Source organism: Clarias gariepinus, chromosome 9 (genome assembly GCF_024256425.1).
Source record: "Clarias gariepinus isolate MV-2021 ecotype Netherlands chromosome 9, CGAR_prim_01v2, whole genome shotgun sequence".
Lineage (NCBI taxonomy): Eukaryota > Metazoa > Chordata > Actinopteri > Siluriformes > Clariidae > Clarias > Clarias gariepinus.
In genome coordinates this window covers 26,886,583-26,906,931 of record NC_071108.1, presented here as the reverse complement: position 1 = coordinate 26,906,931, position 20,349 = coordinate 26,886,583, and the positions used below count along the sequence as shown (strand labels likewise).

General features: G+C 36.8%; 2 protein-coding genes across 2 annotated transcripts; one reads left to right on the top strand and one right to left on the bottom strand.

Moving 5' to 3' along the window:
- Nucleotides 1–1,139: 1,139 nt before the first annotated feature.
- Nucleotides 1,140–11,211, bottom strand: LOC128530149 (cytosolic sulfotransferase 3-like). The gene is made up of 9 exons (XM_053503892.1): nucleotides 11,193–11,211; nucleotides 10,163–10,327; nucleotides 6,985–7,123; nucleotides 6,778–6,906; nucleotides 6,565–6,665; nucleotides 5,299–5,425; nucleotides 5,031–5,128; nucleotides 4,337–4,511; nucleotides 1,140–1,624 (listed from the first exon to the last, which is right to left on the bottom strand). The coding sequence occupies exons 3-9, from the start codon at nucleotides 7,121–7,123 to the stop codon at nucleotides 1,512–1,514; spliced, it is 882 nt and encodes a 293-aa protein (XP_053359867.1). The 5' UTR covers nucleotides 10,163–10,327; nucleotides 11,193–11,211; the 3' UTR covers nucleotides 1,140–1,511.
- A 2,404-nt stretch (nucleotides 11,212–13,615) lies between these two features.
- wdr46 (WD repeat domain 46) lies at nucleotides 13,616–20,026 on the top strand. The gene is made up of 14 exons (XM_053503886.1): nucleotides 13,616–13,737; nucleotides 14,096–14,257; nucleotides 14,685–14,765; nucleotides 14,937–15,049; nucleotides 15,146–15,233; nucleotides 15,396–15,457; nucleotides 15,545–15,649; nucleotides 16,473–16,623; nucleotides 16,749–16,984; nucleotides 17,129–17,282; nucleotides 17,421–17,571; nucleotides 18,782–18,972; nucleotides 19,432–19,545; nucleotides 19,652–20,026. The coding sequence occupies exons 1-14, from the start codon at nucleotides 13,681–13,683 to the stop codon at nucleotides 19,766–19,768; spliced, it is 1,782 nt and encodes a 593-aa protein (XP_053359861.1). The 5' UTR covers nucleotides 13,616–13,680; the 3' UTR covers nucleotides 19,769–20,026.
- Nucleotides 20,027–20,349: the final 323 nt, after the last annotated feature.

The window sequence follows — 20,349 nt, the reverse complement described above, 5'->3', positions numbered from 1 at the left end:
AAAGACAGTGCCCCTTTTATTTGACATTGCAAAACAGCAAAAATCAAAATAATAGTTGTACAATGTTTGCCCCAGAAACAAAATCAGTTTACAAATGTGTGCTGAAATTGGTACATTAACATAATTCAAAGTCTTTTTGAAATTCAGTATAATTGGGTTATTGTAAATACTTTTGTATTAGTAACACACATCAAGCTAGCCAGAGATGTAGCCCATTTTATTATTATTTTTTATTTTTTATTCAATTATCATGAATGCACGCATGTAAATGAGGAGGTGCATAATTTCCGACTTAGTGAGCTAACTTGTTACTCTCTTTGCTACAAACAGAAGAGAAATGCCCAAAAAGTTTGGGGACAGATAAAATGTTTTAATAACACTTTAAATTGCTGCTCTTGTGCATTCAAATAGAGGATGTTACTAAGCATGTGCAGAGTAAATGTTACCAATAGTCTTAAAACTGACCCCTGTTTCAACAGATCCAATGGACACAGCCCTTACCTTAAAAAAAAAACATTGTCAGCTAGAAAAAAAAAAATGCAGATGTAGCTGAAGTTGAAGATGAAGTTGTCATGTGTGTATGTCTGAAATGCGTATTTGTTTGCATTCATCCATGACTTTATCACAAATGTTCACAAAGTGAGACAACTACACCATATACTGTATAACAAAGTACTTGGAAATCTGTATCAATATGTGTCTTGAAGACTTATAATGTTCATATAATGTATGGATGTACAGTCCAGTATCTAGATTCATACAAGTAACTATTATGGATAACCCCTGGAGGGCGCTCTGCACCCATGGATGGTTGGTGTTTCGTGTTTTTCTTGCACATTGTGTATGAAGATTTGTAGTAGATTTGAGTAGTCTTTACTTTGTGTTTCATAGTGGTTCATGGTGTCCAGTATTATCATGATCATTGTCCTTATTCAAAATTTCTAAAGCCTAGCCTAGAGTCTGTTTTCACAATGTTTTCACACTGGGATGCTTATGTCTTCACATTTGCAACTATGCTGTGCATGTATCTTATTCATTTCCTGACAATAACTTGGCTATGCTTAAATTTTTTTTACAAACGTATTTATTTATTTTATACTTTTATATATACTGTATAACAAAGGACATGCCAAGAAGAATCAAATAAGGGATTTATTTCTGCTTATGCATGCATGTGACATTCATTTTTTTTTCTCTAGTGCACTGAATATTAATACTATTTATCAATATGGGCAGTACAGTCATAGTCTAGGATTCGTGCTGCTGATACATATAAGTAAGCTAAGTTTCTTTTAGCAATCTGTAGAAATTTAACATCTAGGTTCCAAGTACAGAGGTGCTTTAATCATCTAAAATGAACTTTATTTAAAAAAAATTATTTTAATTGATATTCTGTGAAAAAAAATTATTCCTTTCATTATGTGTTTTAGATGTACAGCTCATATACACAAAATAAATCTGACTAAATTGCTAATGCTGTAATACAGTATATTGAAATTAAAATTTTTGTCCTAAATTTCTGTGTGGAACTGTAATGTTGTGTTCTTCATTTTCTCCCAGTAGTGAGCATCAAACTGCTCGTTTTGAGCCACAGAGAAGTAATTTTTCCAGTCTCCAACTTTACCTAGGGAAGAGAAATACGGGGATGGTGAGTCAGAAGTTTTCCATTTGTGATTTTTTACTTACTACCACAATAATTTTATACTGGTACAGGATAGAAGGTCTTGCAATACACTCAAAAAAATGAACATGGCTACCTGTTACATGTACTAAAATGTAATATGTGTTTTGTACATAATAATTTCATGTTTCCAAGATGAACATGAATAAATTATGTTGTATTTACATAAAATTCAACAACTTAACATGTATTAGATTTAATCATGTTGAGATACACCAAAGAGATCTTGTCACTATGAAAACCGGAAATAGCAAAACCGGAAATATCGCGAGAAGACATCGCGAGAAGAGAACACAGCGTGTTGAGAAGACAAACGTTTGGCGGGCGTGTGGAAAAGGTAAGCAGGAATTAATTCCCTTCTTTCTAAATAGAAACCAAATACTGAACATAAATGTCACCTGCTGTTTAGCGATGTTTAGTCACGTTATTTTGGTTTAAGCTATTTCTTGTATTTTTAATCACACTTAAAATACCGACGGTTATATGCGCGTGCTTAATCTGCGGTTCGGTTCTGGTTTCGGTCTGTTCTCATGAGTTGTGAAGCGAGAGGAAGAAAGTATAAATATTGTTCATTTGATAAATTAAGTATCATGAATTTTAATTGAATCTATCACTGTATTTTTTCACAGGAGTTTGTGAGTGAAAGTGTCCGTCTGTATCTGACTTCAGGAGTTTCCTGACCAACCGTCTCTAACGGTCATATTTAAAAGTCATAACGTACAGTTATAAAGTACAAAACGTTTCTGTTGGTGTTAATTTTTTTTCTATGATTAATACTTATTTGTGGTGTTTTATGTTTTGTACATCTTTTCAAATTAAGACCTCATTTGTAAGTTGCTGCTGGTGTAAAATAAAAATCTCTGTTTTATCCCGTTTGTCTTGTGCTTCCTTCCTTCACAGAATTCTGTTGACCAGGGCTTGAAATTTAAATTTACTTGAGTTGGATCAACTTGATTTACAACAAAAAAATGTGTTGTACCAACGCTATTCATTTATGTTAACAGTATTAAATTATGTTGGACGCAGCTGTAGTAAATAAGTTAAATGAACCTAATAAAATTAATTTGACTGAACCTAAGAACATTAAGTTGGGCCAACAAAATTGCTTAATGTTGAAAGAAAGCCATTAAATCAGGTGGAAATTCTTTCCATAATTTAATTACGTTCATTCAACAAGTTATTTTTTTGAGTGTATTTGAATGGCTTACAGATATTGAAACTGAAACGCCTGGTTTTAGTCCACAGGAATTTATTAGTATGGTGTAGGGCCTTCCTTTGTGGCCAATACAGCATCAATTTATCTTGGAAATGACAGATGCAAGTCCTGCACAGTGGCCAGAGGGATTTTGAGCCATTCTTCCTGCAGAATAATGGAGGAAATCGTTTCCTGACTCGCTCCTCCAAAACACCCCAAAGTGGCTCAATAATATTTATATCTGGTGACTGTGGAGGCCATGGGAGATGTTCAAATTTACTTTCATGTTCATCAAACCACTCTGTCACCAGTCTTGCTGTGTGTATTGGTGCATTCTCATTTTGATACAGGGCACCACCTTCAGAATACAATGTTTGAACCATTGGGTGCACATGGACCTTTAAAATGGTTTGGTAGTCCTTGGCAGTGAAGCGCCCATCTAGCACAAGTATTGGGCCTAGGGAATGACATGATATTGCAGCCCAAACCATCACTGATCCACCCCTATGCTTCACTCTGGGCATGCAGCAGACTGGTTGGTACGGTTCTTTGCCGGATGTGGGAAAGACAGTGAAGGTGGACTCATCAAGGAACAATACATGTTTCAGATTGTCCACAGCCCAAGATTTTTTATGCTGGCACCATTAAAACCGTTTGGCATTGGCACGAGTGACCAAAGGTTTGGCTATTGCAGCCCGGCCATGTACATTGACCCCATGGAGCTTTATGTTTTCTGGATACAATCCGGGTTAGCACCCGGACATCTGTTTCAGACAGCTTCTTCTTGCGTCCACAGTTATTCCTGTCGGATGTGGTTCTTCCTTCTTAGTGGTATGCTGACATTACCCTGGATACCGCGGCTCTTGATACATCACAAGACTTGTTGTCTTGGTCACAGATGCGCCAGCGAGGCACGCCCCAACAATTTGTCCTCTTTTTGAACTCTAATATGTCAGAGTTCTGTGCTAATTAAACCTTCACACAAGTTTGGCGACCAGGCTGGTCAAATTTGGCCAAGACACCTTCAACACTAAATTGGGCAGTGTTTTCTTTGGTTTTGTTTCATTGTCCAACCCCTGTACATATTTCATGTATCTATACTTTACTTGAGGCAGAGATTATTTACTATAAAAAAAGGCTACTGTGAGCTAATAGAAACCCTGTACAATACTTACATAAATTTGAAGCTGAGTAGTGAGTGGTACTTCTATTAGTATTTTTACTCAAGTACGTGTGTAAATGGAGGACCTACTTTTACTTGAGTAATATTTGCTTTAGAGAATCTCTGCTTTTACTAAAGTCCAGTATACTTTGTATAATTTGCCCACCTCTGTTCAAAACAAAGTAGGTCTTATCATAGTTTAAAAACATGCAAGACATATTAAGAATGTACAAGCTATTTAATAATTGCCCTTTCCGATTACAACAGCACCCACATACTTCATGAATAGCATTTCAACCTTTGCGCATAAATGGTGAGATCTTGAAGTCCATGCGTTTGAATGTAGAATAGTTGGCCATGCTGTTCTGCTTCATAGCATCAAAGTGAACAAATTTTGTCAGTTTCTCCCTCTCTTCTGCTTGTGTAGATAAACCAAGGAAGGAGCTCAGTTGCTCCACCTCATGCCTGGTGTTCTGGAAGAGAGGGAAGGAAATATCTCAAATTCCAACTTGAGCAGTGTCATGCTAATAAACGCACAATGCATAAAAGTGAACTAAAAATACTTTATTATAAAAAAGAATTTACATTGTAAAAATCTGTTAAAATACAAATGTACATCGGCTTCCATAAAATTTAGACACCCTAACATACGCTATATATTGCCAATAGTATTTGTTCACCTGTCTTTACATGCATGAACTTGAGTAACATCCAATTCTTAAACCATAGGGTTTAATATGATGTTGGCCCACCCTTGGCCCAGCATTTATAGCTTCAACTCCTTTGGAAAGGCTTTAGGAAAGGGTTTAGGAGTATGTTTTGGGGAGTGTGTTTTCCCAACTTTGTGGGAAAATTTGGGGGGACCCCCCTTCTGTTCCAACATGTTTCACCAGTGCACAAAGCAATGTCCATAAAGAAATAAATGAGCAAGTTTGGTGTGGATGAACTTGACTTTAACTTTGGCAATATAATGAACTTTCTACTGTATTTACCTTTACAATGTCTTCAAAGAACATGTAGTGTAGATTAGTGTATGTTTGCTTCTTCTCCCAGTAGCCACACACATGATCATACCAAGGTCCAAACACCACTAAAACATAAGAATTACGAGATCAGTCATAATTTTATCCTGACTTGCCTACAAAGTAACCCAAATTATGGTAGCAAAATGTTGCAAAAGAAAGTACACCAGTATAACAGAGCTACAGGTTGTTGTTTGTCTTGTCACAGCTGTATGTGTCAATCTTACTAGTAACTCACTTTTTCCATCCATGAAATTTTGTAAGAAATCATTCCAGGTTCCCGGGTCAGGTAGTAAGTCCACCATACAAGAAAAGTGGAAATAAGACACAGCACTGTCTTTGGCATTGCGTGCTATATAAACAACCTAGTGAGAGATGCACAAACAGTTACAGGTATGGTAAGTTGGATATTAAAAAAGCTGTAAGGTCACACAAGTAAATTTTTAAAATCTTGTTAAATATCCACTACTGATGGTACTACATACATACAGTATAGCAATAAACACCATGAATAATGGATCACAGTATAATGCTAAACATTAAACAATCTAGCTCTTTGTTCTCTCATTACTGTTTCAATGATAATAGCAATCTTTCCCCTAGTTTCCTATTCTTAAAAAATTGTTTATCTTTCTGTGTACTTGTCATTGTTCTTTCTCTAAATCACATCAAACAATCTTTTTGTGTACGAAATATGTATCTCAGAACTGTTCTTACTTATTTGTTATATATAAAACACATTATGTTGTTACCCAAAGAAAAAAGATCTCTAATGCATTATATTTAACTAGTATACTATCACATTTAGCGACATCTAGCGACAATGCACAAATTATGTCATGCTGAATCCCTGCAAATCCACTCGCCATCTGCCTAAATCATACCCTGTCTTGCTTGAGTTATGCCATGTTGCGCCCAAATTATCCCCTTTACAGTCACGCCATGCTCTGTAAGCCAAAATATGCACTATCCCAACCAACCCCAGCTTTGGCCTCTGGTGCCAGGAACGCTGTTGGTTCCACCACAGCTTTACTAAAGGCATACTTGCTCTACACCATTGTTCCGAGAGCATCAAGCCTGCAGCGCACCCTAGCTTCAATAATGTCATGCTTGCGCTACATCCTAGCTTTACTGACACTGTGCTTGCTTTGCATGCCAGTTTGAAAGTTTCATATTTGCAGTACAACCCTGATTTAGTGCTCTCTCCACCATATGCCTTTATGAGTGTCAAGGTCTTATGCCAAGTCCTAATCTGGTTTTCTGATTAAGTCCCAGCATTGTGCCAATTTCCAGGTCTGGCGTGGTGCCCATGTCAAATTTCAGGCCATGTCCTGACCCAGTCACAATCTCCATTACAAGTCCCCAACCAGCCCCCATGGGCCATAGATGTGCCCCTATCATACTGTAGATGTTGTTTTTTTAATTGATGTTCTAGTGGTTCCCCTTGCTTTTATTGTGGATTTATTAAATACAAAGTATACAAATAAATAAACATATACTGTACCTTGCAGTTCTGTTCCCAGAAGGACTTGGGCACCAACTGAACAGGTAGATGAGTTTTGATGAGACGTGGGGTGGTGGCCAATTTATCTGCCAAGTCAACCCCTACATAAGGAAGAAAGACTCTTTATGGAATTTTTAATTAACAACATTACTAAGTGTAGCTTACATATAGCCGTTTATAACTATAAAATCAAGTATGACCGAATCTAATGACCTGTAGGCATCTCAGGAAAAACTGCCTCAAGGAAAGGCACTCTTTCAAAAATGGGCAGTGAGGTGTGACGCTCTGGTGCTATATTGTGAAAAAAAAGTAGATCCAAAATAGAGGAGACCCAGGTGGTGCCTGTAGGATAAAGGCCTAATTAGTATACTTGATTAACATAACAAATAATTAATTTAAGGAATAAACAACATAGTCTACCTGCTTTGGGGTAAGTAGCAATGAGAATATCATCTGGTCTTGCTTGAAATTTCTGCACATTTTCCCAGTCATCAGTGAAGTAATGAGCCATATAAATGCCTTTAAAATCAATAAGTTCTGGTCGACTGGTTGGCTTCATCTGTAGTATTAATAATAATTAATAGTTACCAATAAATCCTCTGATGTTTTAACTATTTTTAACTCATGTTATGTAATATATTATTATAATATAATATATTATATGTAATAATTATATTTAAAATGTAGACTATTTCAGACATCATTGGCATCATCAACCATTCCATAGCATCTGGTCATGTACTTGGTGCATCCCCTCCTGAAGAAACCCACTGAGAATCCAGCAGACATCAGCAACTACCAACCAATATCATTTGCAGTACAATTTCCTTTACAATATCTGGACCCCCTGCAGTATAGTGCAATCAGGTCTGTGGATGATGCAGTCAACATGGGACTGGACTTCATCCTGCAACTTGTGGAAAAATCAAGGACTTATACGAGGGTTTTGTTAAGAGATTTTACATCAGCTTTCATGTCTGACAGCCACAGTGGCCTGCGTACGACTTTGTTAAGCTCCTGAAATTTGCAGATGACACTACAATTATCAGCCTCATCCAGGACATTAACGAGTCAACATATAGAAGCGAGGTTGAGCAGCTGGCTGTCTGGTGCAGTCACAACAATCTGGAGCTGAACACGCTCAAAACAGTGGAGATGATTGTGGACTTCAGGAGAACCCCCCCGCTCCCCCCCCCCCTGCATGTCCCCCACTCACCATCATGAACAGCATGGTGACAGCAGTGGAGTCATTTTGGTTCCTGGGCACCACCATCTCTCAGGACTTGAAGTGCGACAATCACATTGACTCCATTGTTAAAAAAAGGCCCATCAGAGGTTGTATTTCCTTTCCGTGTGTTGCTCACACAGTTCTACTCAGCCGTCATTAAATCTGTGCTGTGTACTTCAATAAAGATGCGTGTGGTAACTGGGAACGTTACCCTCAAGAGGGTCATGGCCTCAGCTCATGCAGACAGCTGTTCTCTGAGGACTTGTGACTGCAGTCGCTCAATAGTTCCTGGAATTTCCTACTGTCTACCTGAACCTCCAATAATGAACTGGACTCCGAATTAACTTAAAGACATCAACTGTTATATTAAACTTCAAGCCTCTTAACACACAATATGACTGCAAAACATTCCCTGCTATCCGATATCACCCAAATGAGAATGGGATCCCTGTTGAGTCTGGCTTCTATTAAAGTTTATTCCTATTGCCATATAAGGGAGTTTATCCTTGCCACTGTCCCCCTTGGCTTCCTTATCAGGGACAATCTAATCATTTTGATTCATACTGTACACATTTTTTATATCTCATGCAAATTTCCATTATTTTATTTTGATTGTGTAAAGCTACTTTGAGACAATGACAATTGGTAAAAACACTATAGGAATTAAATTGAATTGAATAGTTTTTTTATTGCTCCCTTTTTATTGCTATTCCTTGCACTGATTTTGCTGTATTTGGGAGACATGATGCACTTACAATAAAAACCTGCTTTGGTTCTATTTGATATTATTGTCATGTTTATGACCTTGGGGATTAGGTTTGGGCAAATATTTGCAGTACATACAACCAGATCCAAATCCAGGAATTGCACTATCCAAACATTATATTTTGGCTCCCTGAATCTCTATTTCTAGAGATTTTCCTGTGTATTATCACAAAACTGTAACATGACAAGAACATTTTAATAAAGAATTTTATTTCTGTCCTTTTTTTTACTTCATCATCATGCAAAATACAACACACTTGGAAAGCAGTCCTTTGTGTTTAGGATTCAGCTCTTCAATAAGCACTGTTGATTGCTAAACCTTTTCCCTGTCCCAATACTGGCCCTTGAAAATCCCATGAAACCGTAAGCATCAATTTTCCAGCTGAGTGTTAACTTTTAAACTTTTTCTTAGTTGGCGATTAAGGATGTTTCCATTCCATACTTATATGATGATCCATCTTTTGTCATCAGTAATGATTTTCTTTAATTGACTTTCTCTTTTTGTTTATGCCCTTCTGTGAGTTCTTTTGGCACAACAAGCACCCTCACAAGAGGGGCACCCATTTTTGCTTGCAAAATTAATTGATTTAACACATTCACACATGCACAGCGGTGACTGGAAAGTAGCCTTGAACGGTGATAAGACATGGCCAACAGAAGTTATAATATAACTGGAGGGCGGATTATTTTTGACACCCCTCATATAAACATTAAATATCAGTTATGGCACTTTCATTTATATTGTAGAATTAACTTTATTGTCGAGATACATAAATAAGCTGAGTTTTAGTGATCTGTGGATATTAAATCTCTGAAATGGTCTAAGAACAGTGGTAATTTAATCAGATGTAATTAACAATTTTCTAAATATTTGATTTGAATTGATATCCCAGGAGAAAATACATCATCCTCTTTAGTATGTGTTTTACATGCGCAGAACATATGGGCATCAACTAAACATGCTGAAGGTTAAAAACATATGGACATACAGAACAAACTTCAACCATACACCAACATGATTTATAAAGCCCCACTGAAAGAAAATTTAAGCTGTTTTACTTTTTTGTCCCTTTTTTACTCTGGCCTCTCACTCCTGGCTAGATGTTCCCTGCAATCTTGCCACAATTAGGAACCTGGCCCAATTTTCTATTATTTATAATATTTAATTAACACATACACTTAAAAAAAACACACAAAACATGAAAAAATACATTTATGTATTATACATAGCATAAAAAATGATAGATTGCAATGTATTGTTTATTATTGCTACTGTCTCTAACTAAATACTGTACATGTAATCAATTAGTGTAATGTGTTATTCTAATCCCTTGTGCTTTTTCTTATGCTTTTCATAACATTAACAATTTATGTTATAAATTTTTCATAATTACTAAAAAACTTTACACAAAAATGTATACATTTCAGCATAAAATATAAAAAAAAAACACAAATATTGAAATTTACAGAAACAAGGCGCACAATAAAACCTGCTCCTACTTTCCCCCGATATGTACTGTATCGTTAACTTGTGTCTGTAAAATATTTTATTTTGTAAAGTACACCAAACTATGTGCACATAATACCACTGCAAACTCTACTTACCGTCAGATAAAGTTTCTACTTATTACTTCTTAGAGAGATAAGACAAGAAATCTTCTCCTGCTGATTGTCTGCCTGCTGTGTCACAACTCCTCCAGGTCCGTTAGCCAGGGCATGTCACGAACATGTTAAAATGTGACTTTATTTAAAACTGGATGCCAAGTAAGCCTTTACAGAAAAGGGTGAAAATATCATGACAAAAGGGCATTTAGATATCAAGGGACAAAGGGGAAGGTGCTGTTTATTTTGAGTCACACTGAAGTGATTCTTCCAATTTTACCCAATGAAAAAAAAGTATGCTAAGTATATTAAATCCTAGCATGCCAAAGCATACTTAAGTGACTAGTATACTTAAAGTGTGCTATTTTGGAACAACAAATTTAGTACTAAGTGCATATAAGTTGTAATTATATTGTACAAAAGCACAGTTTTAAGTGTATTACAAGTGTAAGTATACATTTGTGTGCTAAAGTAGAATAACTGTGTATATACTAATGTACAGTAATTAATGAAATTGAAGTATAAATGAAATTATTATAAGTAATTATAATATTATAAGAATTTTTATATATTTATATATTATAAGAATAATTATAAGTACATTACAGCAGTTTCTTTTACTGTGTTACAAATACACAAGTAATATACCAAAAATTTATTCTTATTGGAGCAGTAGCATGCTGTTATACGTCTGGCCAAATCTAAATACTAAAAAGTACACTTTGTGGTTAATAAAAATATACTTTTACTATATCAAACAGTAAACACAGTCTTAAGATAATTTACGAATCCATAATGCATTTTCTACATTATAACGTTTTTGAAAAACGTTACATTTATTACAATATATTCTGATTATTATGAGTTATAATTTTTTCATGAGTTCAACATATTTCGTTTATATGTGTTCACCAAAATGTCAGGTTGTCTCACAAACAAACATTTTAACTTTTTTCTAATACTATTGTCTTTCTTGGTCTGCACCAAGAGAGACAATAGTATTAGAATATACATTTAAAGTATTACTTCAAACCTGGTGTGTTGAGCTCTATGTAGCTGTTACACAGAGACCAAAAACAGGACGAGAACTACGGAATATTATACCTGAAGGAAAGGGGGTCAGGTTGACCCAAATGCAACATTTTTAGAGTCCTGCACTGGGGCTGTAGATAGAATTGTTTACGCATGTCTTTCAAACAAGACTTTAATAAATAACCTATAATGCCAGTTACAAAATGACCTTGCTGTGTAATATCCTTGGGAGATATTTAAGGAGAAAATCTTTGTGCCAACCTACACCACTATGGGGCAGGTTGGCAAACTCAATAGGGCAGGTTGGCACAAGTGACAAAATTTAGTTAAAACAAGAATGTAAAACTGCATTTATTTCACACTTCTACTATGCAAAATAGACAAGTCCAAGTCCAAGCAGTCTGCAACTGTTGTGTCACCATTATTTGCTTTCATAACTAAAATGTAATGAGCTATGGTAAGATACAAAGGCCATTTTCTGCTTCAGCTTAGCTTTTGCACTGGCATCGGCCTGATATGTTGCAGCAAAAGCCTCATTTGGGTATAAAGCTCTGTCATGTTTACGGATTCATTTGAGAACCATCTGAAAAAAGGTATTAATATCATCTGGTATGTGTATTGCTCAGTGTAAGTGTGTTAAATGTTATATTGTGCATGTTAATTCTGCATAGAGTACTATATATAAAATATATGATAATATGTCATGAAACACTGCATTTCTATGATCTGGGGCAGTGACAACCAGACCCATCACTGTGCCCACCTGCCCTAGCCTGCTTAAACAACTTTAGGAGTTTTGAAAATCACACATTTGGCCTATTGCAGCAGAAATTATGCAGACATGCAAAATAATTGCCTGCCTGGAAGTCATGTGCACAAAAAGTGCTGACCTCACACACAACTCCTTCTCCCCATATTCTTACCACGAAGGGTCTGCCAACCTGCACCTGTGCTAACCTGCCCCCCCTTTTATATAAGATTTAGCAACAACACATTAGACAATACATTTTATAGTTTAAACTATATACTTAATTAAAAACTACCTTTTTGAAAACCATGAAATTTACCTTATGCCTAAGAAAATAAAATAATAACGATATGAACTAACACACGCAATGACATTGATTCAAACTAGAAGTGGGGGACTGGGTAGCTAATCAGAAAGGAAACTTCAGAATCTGCCTTCCAGTTTCTGATTGGCTGGTCTTGCCCCTACTCTAATCTCTGGTTGACTGAAATAGTTTCAGAGTTATAACCACACTGCAGTTCGTGCAAGTGTAGCTTTGTGATATTGAGCGCACAGAATAGACAAAATAGTTCAAACAAATATAAATGATCTTGAACGCGCAAAAGTGAGTTTCAGCACGCAAAAACGAGTGAGAAAGCAAGAGTGAGTAGTGCACTAAATATAACCATAAATAAGTACATATGAATAAGTACATTTAAATTTAGCTGAAAAGATACTGAGACTTTAAAGTTTGATTTCAGAAATTGGTAAAAGCATGTTGTTATTATACTTTTTATATTTTAACTGGTGGTACAACTTTGAGATTTTAAAATATTTGTAATACACTAAAGGGTATTTTTCCCTTGGGGTGGGGATAGATCTATTGCTATATGCTTTGAAACTGAGAATGAAATGACGTTGGCTTTTACAACTCGGCAATGATCCAAAACGTACCTCAATGTAGTGGGAAAGAATTCTTCCTGTCTTACATGTAGGTTTGATGATTTGCAAAAAAAAAAAAAATTCTTAGAATCAGCAAGGAACTTTATGACAATGATGTACCATCTGCATGAAGCTGGTCAACAGAGGGAAGCATGAAGTGCTCTAAAACATGCTGGTAGAGAGCTGCGCTGACCTTGAACCTGATAAAACACAGTGGACCAACACTAGCAGATGACACGCCTCCCCAAACCACCACTGACTGTGCAAACTTTACACTGGACCTCAAGCAACTTGGATTCTTTCCCTCTCCTCTCTCATTCTTTATCTGAAAAAAAGACCCTATGATAAATACCTAAAAGAAAATTCAATATTCCACATAAAATATGTAAATACATAAAAAGAATGAGGTGACTTTGCAAAATATAGGCGATTGAGGATGTATAAGAGCAAATTAAAAGTAACGGTGCAAAAGTGGTGCCAGAATATATGAACTATTTACTTCATAAACTACTACTATAATTGACCAAATAATGAACATGATTTCAACTACTTTTATGCCATTTTAAACACTAGAGCAACTAACCTATAGTGCCATTGCTAACAAGAATAGCAATGATTTTACATTACTAACCCATAAAACGTTTATCCGAAACTCACATCCACCACTAGAGTGTGCAACGACACCGAGGCTGAGGCTGGACGTAGGCCAATCCGCTATCTCCTGAGTTTCTAGGAATACTACTTAGGGTATGACGGTCATTTGCGATCCAGCCGGAAAAGAAGCCGTTGCTGGGACGGAAGTACAAAAACTACAACAAAGATGGCGGCGCCCGGGCAAGAAGTGTTGGCCAACACACACGTGGGGAAAAAGAAAAAGGTTCAAGTGTGTTTTATTTCACATTCAAGAGATTTGTAATACTTGTTAGCTAGTCCGATTATTGATTAGATTGAAATGTTTTTTTTTTTTTAACCGTCAAAGAAATAAAATGCCTAAAATGTACCACAGAGAAGCTAAGCTATAAGTGTCGCATGTACATGTGTAGTGCATGTTTACCCCGTACGGTTTTGTTTGTTTGTTTTTTTGCAGTTATAGACAGATTATTTAATAATATTGTTAACTGAATTTAGCAGTTAGTTTGTGTATACATGTCCCTGCGACATAGTTTTTTTGGGGGAAATCTGATGTGTGTTCTATTTTGTGATGGCTTTCTCATGTCTGCATTGGATTACCACAGCCTCCAAAACGTTACTGGGAAGAAACGCAAAATGAAGATGATGATAATACGAAGAAAGACAAACCCAGTGAAGGTGAAGCAACGAAAGAAGTTTCAGACACGAAAGTTGATAAAGGACGAAAGCAGAGGAAAAGAAGAATTGATGTAAAGTTCATATCAGGGGTGTGTACTGTTATATTTAATACTTAACCCTCGAAGGTGTTTCAATAAAATCTCTGTGCGCTTGTTGAATTGATATGTAATATATGTGATTATGGTATTATTATTATTATTATGTATTTTGTGTCGTGTAGTCTAATTAGATTTGGTGGGACTCTAGTGAATGACAGCTAATTTGCTAAGTAGTATTCTTAATATTATGTCTGTAAACCAGTGGTATAATTGCTACGTGAAGTAGTTATGTAATGCATATAGTGAGATTTAGGACACAACTTTCAAGGTGGGTAATAATTAGGATGCAGGCTGTATTAAAATCTTTGTTTAAAGAAAAAATGTTTCCATAACATGACTTGCTGTTTAGAATACTTTATTTGAAAACAGTGTATTACACAAAACTCAGAAAGTCATTGACTTGAAATAATTTCTACAGAAAAAGGACCCCTTCCCTGGTGAGGCTCCTATTCCAGAAGAGCAGTTAAAGAAATTCCAGAGAGGCAAAAAATTTCAAAAGGTAAGTTGAGAACACCCTATAGTACATTGAGTGCTTTAATTTCTTATCAGAGTGAAAAAAAATTAAGGTTTTTAGTTCCACTATTTTTTGAACAAAATTCTATTTATATATAAATCTAACAGAATCCTTCTTTATAAATTAAGTTTGTTGATATGACCATTCTCTCATCAGTTGAAAGAATCCAGACATAAGGTGAAAGAGATCATCACCCAGTCCGAGTCGGCTTCTGAGCTAGCACAGAAAGAGGCTGCACGATACGATCTCCTACTCCCAGAAGATGCTGGGTAGTGCACCTATTCGATATGGCTGCTGTTGTTTTTTTTTTTGGGGGGGGGGTTCGTTCATGCAAACACATAGTAACACACTGATTGTGCCACCAGGTTTCTGGAGGGAGATGATGGCGAAGACACATGCACTGTATCACAGGAAGACATAGCAGAGGCTGTTGATATTACATCAGGGGCAAAGGTGGCACTTGGATATATCTTATTTATTTATTAATTCTTTTTAAAGCATTATTAATGCTTTATTGTAAACATTATTATTGTAAACACTTTTGCAAGCATAATAATGATTTTGGATTTCTATTTATAAAACATAATCTCTTTTTCTTTCTCTCTCTTTGTGCAGTACTTTAACTTGCATCTGACCCAATTTGGACCATATAGGCTAGACTACAGCAGAACTGGCCGGTCAGTGCCATAGCAGTTTATATATATATTTCTTATGCTTAAATTGTTTGTTGAGTTTAAAATGACTATAAAAATGGCTGTTTTCAGGCATCTGTTACTAGGTGGAAGGAGAGGCCACGTCAGTTGCATAGAATGGCAGACCAAAAACCTTACATGCGAGATAAATGTTATGGAAACTATTCAAGATGTCAAGTGAGTGCACACACACACACATTCTGTAAACACACCAAATGCAAAGTAAGGAAAAGTAATGGAAGTGGCTTCTACAATTAAATGATGATGATGCATTGACTAAATTGATCAAGTTTGCTACATGGTTTGTTTGGAAGAGAGAGAAATGATCACACTGAATTCCTTTTGTACCATGGATGTAGTTGTGCGTCTCTTATATTAGTGTTACATATTGTGCATCATGTATTTTTGTATAATTGAAGTGAGCTTGGAGTTTGCATGTCCTCCCTGTGCTTGATGGGTTTTCTCTGGGTACTCTGGTTTCCTCCCACAGTCCAAAAACATATAGACTAGGTTGATTGGTGTTTGCAAATTGCCCGTAGAGCGGGTGTGTGTGTGTGGCCTGCGATGGATTGGCTCGCTGTCAAGTCTTTTGGGATAGGCTCCTGCCCCCCTTGTCACCCTGTATACAGGTTAAAGCAGTACAGATGATCACTGAATGAATAAAGTGAGCTTATTACAGTAACTCCATTACCGATGGTATTCAACATCCAGCTGAAGAAGCAGATTGCTTTCACACTTAGAACTTTTGACATTAATGCAAACCCCATACATCCAGCTTTATTTGGATTTAAAGAGATTATCTCTCTACCTGCTTATTCTGACAGACATATAATACCCAAATTCTTACAGGATAGTAATGATGTAATTGTTTACTTTATTTTTGAAAACAAAAGCAAATGTTTAGAGGTTACTTTCTAATGTAACGTCTCCCAGTTCAATTCTTGCCCATGGCATGCACTTTTTTCTTTTCCTAATTCGCCCTTGTGCTGCTGTCCACTAGGTGGCTCCACACCGAGGCCATGTTCGCTGTTGCTCAAAAGAAGTGGCTCCACATCTATGACTCTAAAGGCACAGAGTTGCACTGCATTAAAAAATTCAACGACGTCCTACGCATGCAGTTCCTCCCTTACCACTTCCTGCTTGCCACAGCGGTGCGTCAGTACAAATGTGGCACTTTAATGCCTTGTTGACCTTCCCAAACTTGCCTTATAGAGGAAAGGTTCTGTTATGGTGTTTAAGCAATTGTGTTCTTATGTTGTGTGCAATTCTCTCCCAGAGTGCCACAGGTTTCCTGCAGTATCTCGATGTGTCTGTGGGAAAGGAGGTGGCTGCGATTTGTACAAAATTAGGCAGGCTTGACGTGATGGCACAGAATCCTCACAATGCCATCATCCACCTGGGACACCCGAATGGCACAGTCAGCCTGTGGTCTCCTAATCAGAAAGAGCCATTAGTTAAAATGCTGTGCCACAGAGGCGCTGTCCGCTCGCTCACTGTGGACAAAACCGGCACGTATGTATTGCTTTTTTGTATAAACAAGAAAGCTGTTTCATCCTATTTAAAATCACCAATAAAATTTAACTAACTTTTACGGCAGCTAATCATAATTTACGGCAGACTTTAACTGTACGAGGCATATGTGTGTGTGTCTGACAGGTACATGGTGACGTCAGGTCTGGACAGGAGGCTCAAGGTTTATGACATTCGAGCATTTAAGCCACTTCATAAGTATTTCCTTCCCGCTGGAGCCTCTTGCTTGTCCCTAAGTCAGAGAGGACTGCTTAGTGCTGCTACTGGAGATGTAGTACAGGTACACACACACAAACAGCTCCGAGCTCTTTCTGAAAATGTAGTGCAGACATGGTCACTTTTCTGGCACGGTTTTACCGTTTCATGAAATGTTGTCACTTATACAAACGTACATACATTATTTTATTATTACTCTCAGGTATACCGCGATGTGTGGGGAGGCGGGCCCATATCCAAGCCCTACATGGCACATCGTGTGAGAGGTTCAGTATGGGGAGTCGGATTTTGCCCCTTTGAGGACGTACTTGGTATTGGACACGGAGATGGGTTTACAAGTATGATTGTGCCAGGTTAGTTCAGAAGACATCATGTTGGTAAACTCCTTTTCATTATTATCCAAATATGAGGGGTGTTCAAGTCAAACCGGGAAACCATTAAAGACAATTGACAGTAAAAATTACACACAGTGCAAAAGTTTTAAAGAAGGTTGCATGTCCATGAATGCTGATCCAAGTCATTCCTGTCAACTTTTTGCGAGTGGAAGACCTGATCCCCGACGGATAACTAGTCGCCAACTTGTAGAAGAGACACATCTGTCTGTAGAAAGTTTTTGTCACGTCCTCCGTACAGTCCTCACTCTGGTCCGAGCTGGTTCAAAACCTTGGCACTATTTGAAGGCGTTCCTGGGAGGCCAGGGTTTCAGCTGTGAAGCAGGCAGGACGCTCATGGCTTCGGCGTACTTGGAGAACGTTCTACCTTGATAGTATCCAAGCACTAGTGAAACACTGGGATAAATGCATTAGCGTAACTGGGGATTATATAAAGAAATTAAGGTAACTTTACTCTCATACCTGTGTTCTATTATTCTGGACAAACAAAAGTCCTGGTTTGAATTGAACACCCCTTATAAAAAATTAAAGCAGAAACACAAGTATGTTCCAATTGCATTGAAATAAGCTCCAGTTGCAGCTCTAAAACATCTCTTTTTGATTTGTGGTCCATACACTACAATGATATCAGAAAACAGTATTGACAACTTAGGCCTAATTTATACACAAACTGTAAAATGTATTGAAAAGTTTCTTGTCAAAAGTTTGTGCTGTCATGTGACATTTGATTTTCAGAATCTATTTTTGGTTTTGAGTAGGTTATGACTAGGTTATGTAACAAGGTTGTATAATGATCTTGTAGTCCCTTGCCTGGAACAGTGACATTGCATCATAATACCAGCCTGGTTCTTTAGGCATTGCAAGGTGAAAGATGATAACCATGATTTAAAAAATCAATTAGTTTAAGCTATATTATAAAATCTAAAATGTTTATCACTAAAAGAGTTTTGGGTAATACCGCAATGTGTGTTATGATAAAGTACAATAAAGATTTTAGATGCCATCCAAACATGCATCATTAAAATAACTGGTCTTATCATTAAAATAACCTGGTGGACATTTTATGAACTATATAACAGAAATATGAAATACCCCTGTATTAATTGAGCTGCGAGTAACCAAAAGTATTTTACTTATATTTTTAACAGTCTGACTTTTCTTTTTTTTTTAGGTGCGGGTGAACCTAATTTCGATGCTCTGGATGTGAACCCGTACCGAAGCATAAAGCAGAGACAGGAATGGGAGGTCAAGGCTCTGCTGGAGAAAGTGCAGCCTGAGCTGATAGGCCTGGACCCAGGGCTGCTGGGTAAAGTGGACCAGGCCACATTTGAGCAGAAGCATAAAGAAAGAGTGGAGGCATTGGTGAGTTCACCATGTGTATATAAGCCACAGGTACATATCTAGATTGGCACCCTGTTGATGGTGTACACTGCCTTTTGCCCCAAGTCTCCTGGGACAGGCTTCAGCCCCTGCGACCTGGTACACAGGATAAGCGTTATATAGAATGACTAAATGAATATACCGTATATCTAGAATTCACATTAGGTGTCTGCAGGATAGATGGCTAGAAATCCATGTATTTAATATAGCAGTAGAGAAATGCTAAAGAAAGCGAGAGAGAGACCTCACACTGAGCTTGCACCTGCTCTGTTTCACGATCTTTTGCAATCCTTTTTTATTATGAAGACAAAATAATTCCATTATTTTCCACTATATTGTATTCTATGTATGTACTCGTGTGTGTGTGTGTGTGTGTGTGTGTGTGTATATATATATATATATATATATATATATATATATAAAAATATATTTTTTTTTTAGGGCTATGATCCATTAGCAAATGAAAAGTTCAAGCCCAGGTTTAAAAAGAGAGGCAGAAGTGCAGCTGGTGCTGTGGAGAAGAGGAAGAAGAAAGTGGCCCACGAGGATCAGAGGGTATTTTATTAAATATACACACATCCACAACAATTTCTATTGTATGAGGTGTTTAAATGAAGCAAAATTTAGCACAGCTCGTTTATGTGTTGTTGTATTACTGTAGGACGTGATTCGGAAAACAGTGGAGGAGAGAATGGAGAGAGAGAAGGAGAGGAAGGAGATTGCCAAGCAGCAAGATGCGCAGGGAAGGAAGACTGCACTGGAACGATTCAAGAAGTAGGAAGAAGCGTTGTTCTGACAGAAATAAAGGACTTGTTAAGAAAACGCTGGATCGCGGCACAGTTTTTTACACACACATACACACAGACTGTAAATGACCTAGGACCTGGTAACCCATGTGTCCTCTTACCTCTGGACTGCCTTCCATCTTTAGTGTGAAGTTTTCATGGTATCAAAAGACAAAAAGTCATTTTTGTATTAAATATCTCTAATAAAGACTGAGAAATGTCTAATAAAACTGAAATATGCTAAAATATAATCTTTTTGTTGGTTTTTGTTGTACAAAGTTTAAATCTATTTAGAGAAAGTAACATGTTTGCCATACATATGATTAATTTGTCTGTAGTAATCAAAAGCATTTGCTGTTCCAATATTTAATGCCATGAATACTTAAAAAAAAAAAAAAATCTAAAAGAGAGACACGCATGCATCATAGATCCACTGAATTTCTTCTCCTTATATGTTTCAGGTCTGACAAGTTGTTCAAATAATGCATTGACTTGCATAGTTTAATACAGTGTTTTATTTAAAATATGTCACATTGTTTTGAGCTAAAAACACAAACTCACCGGAGGTCTTTAA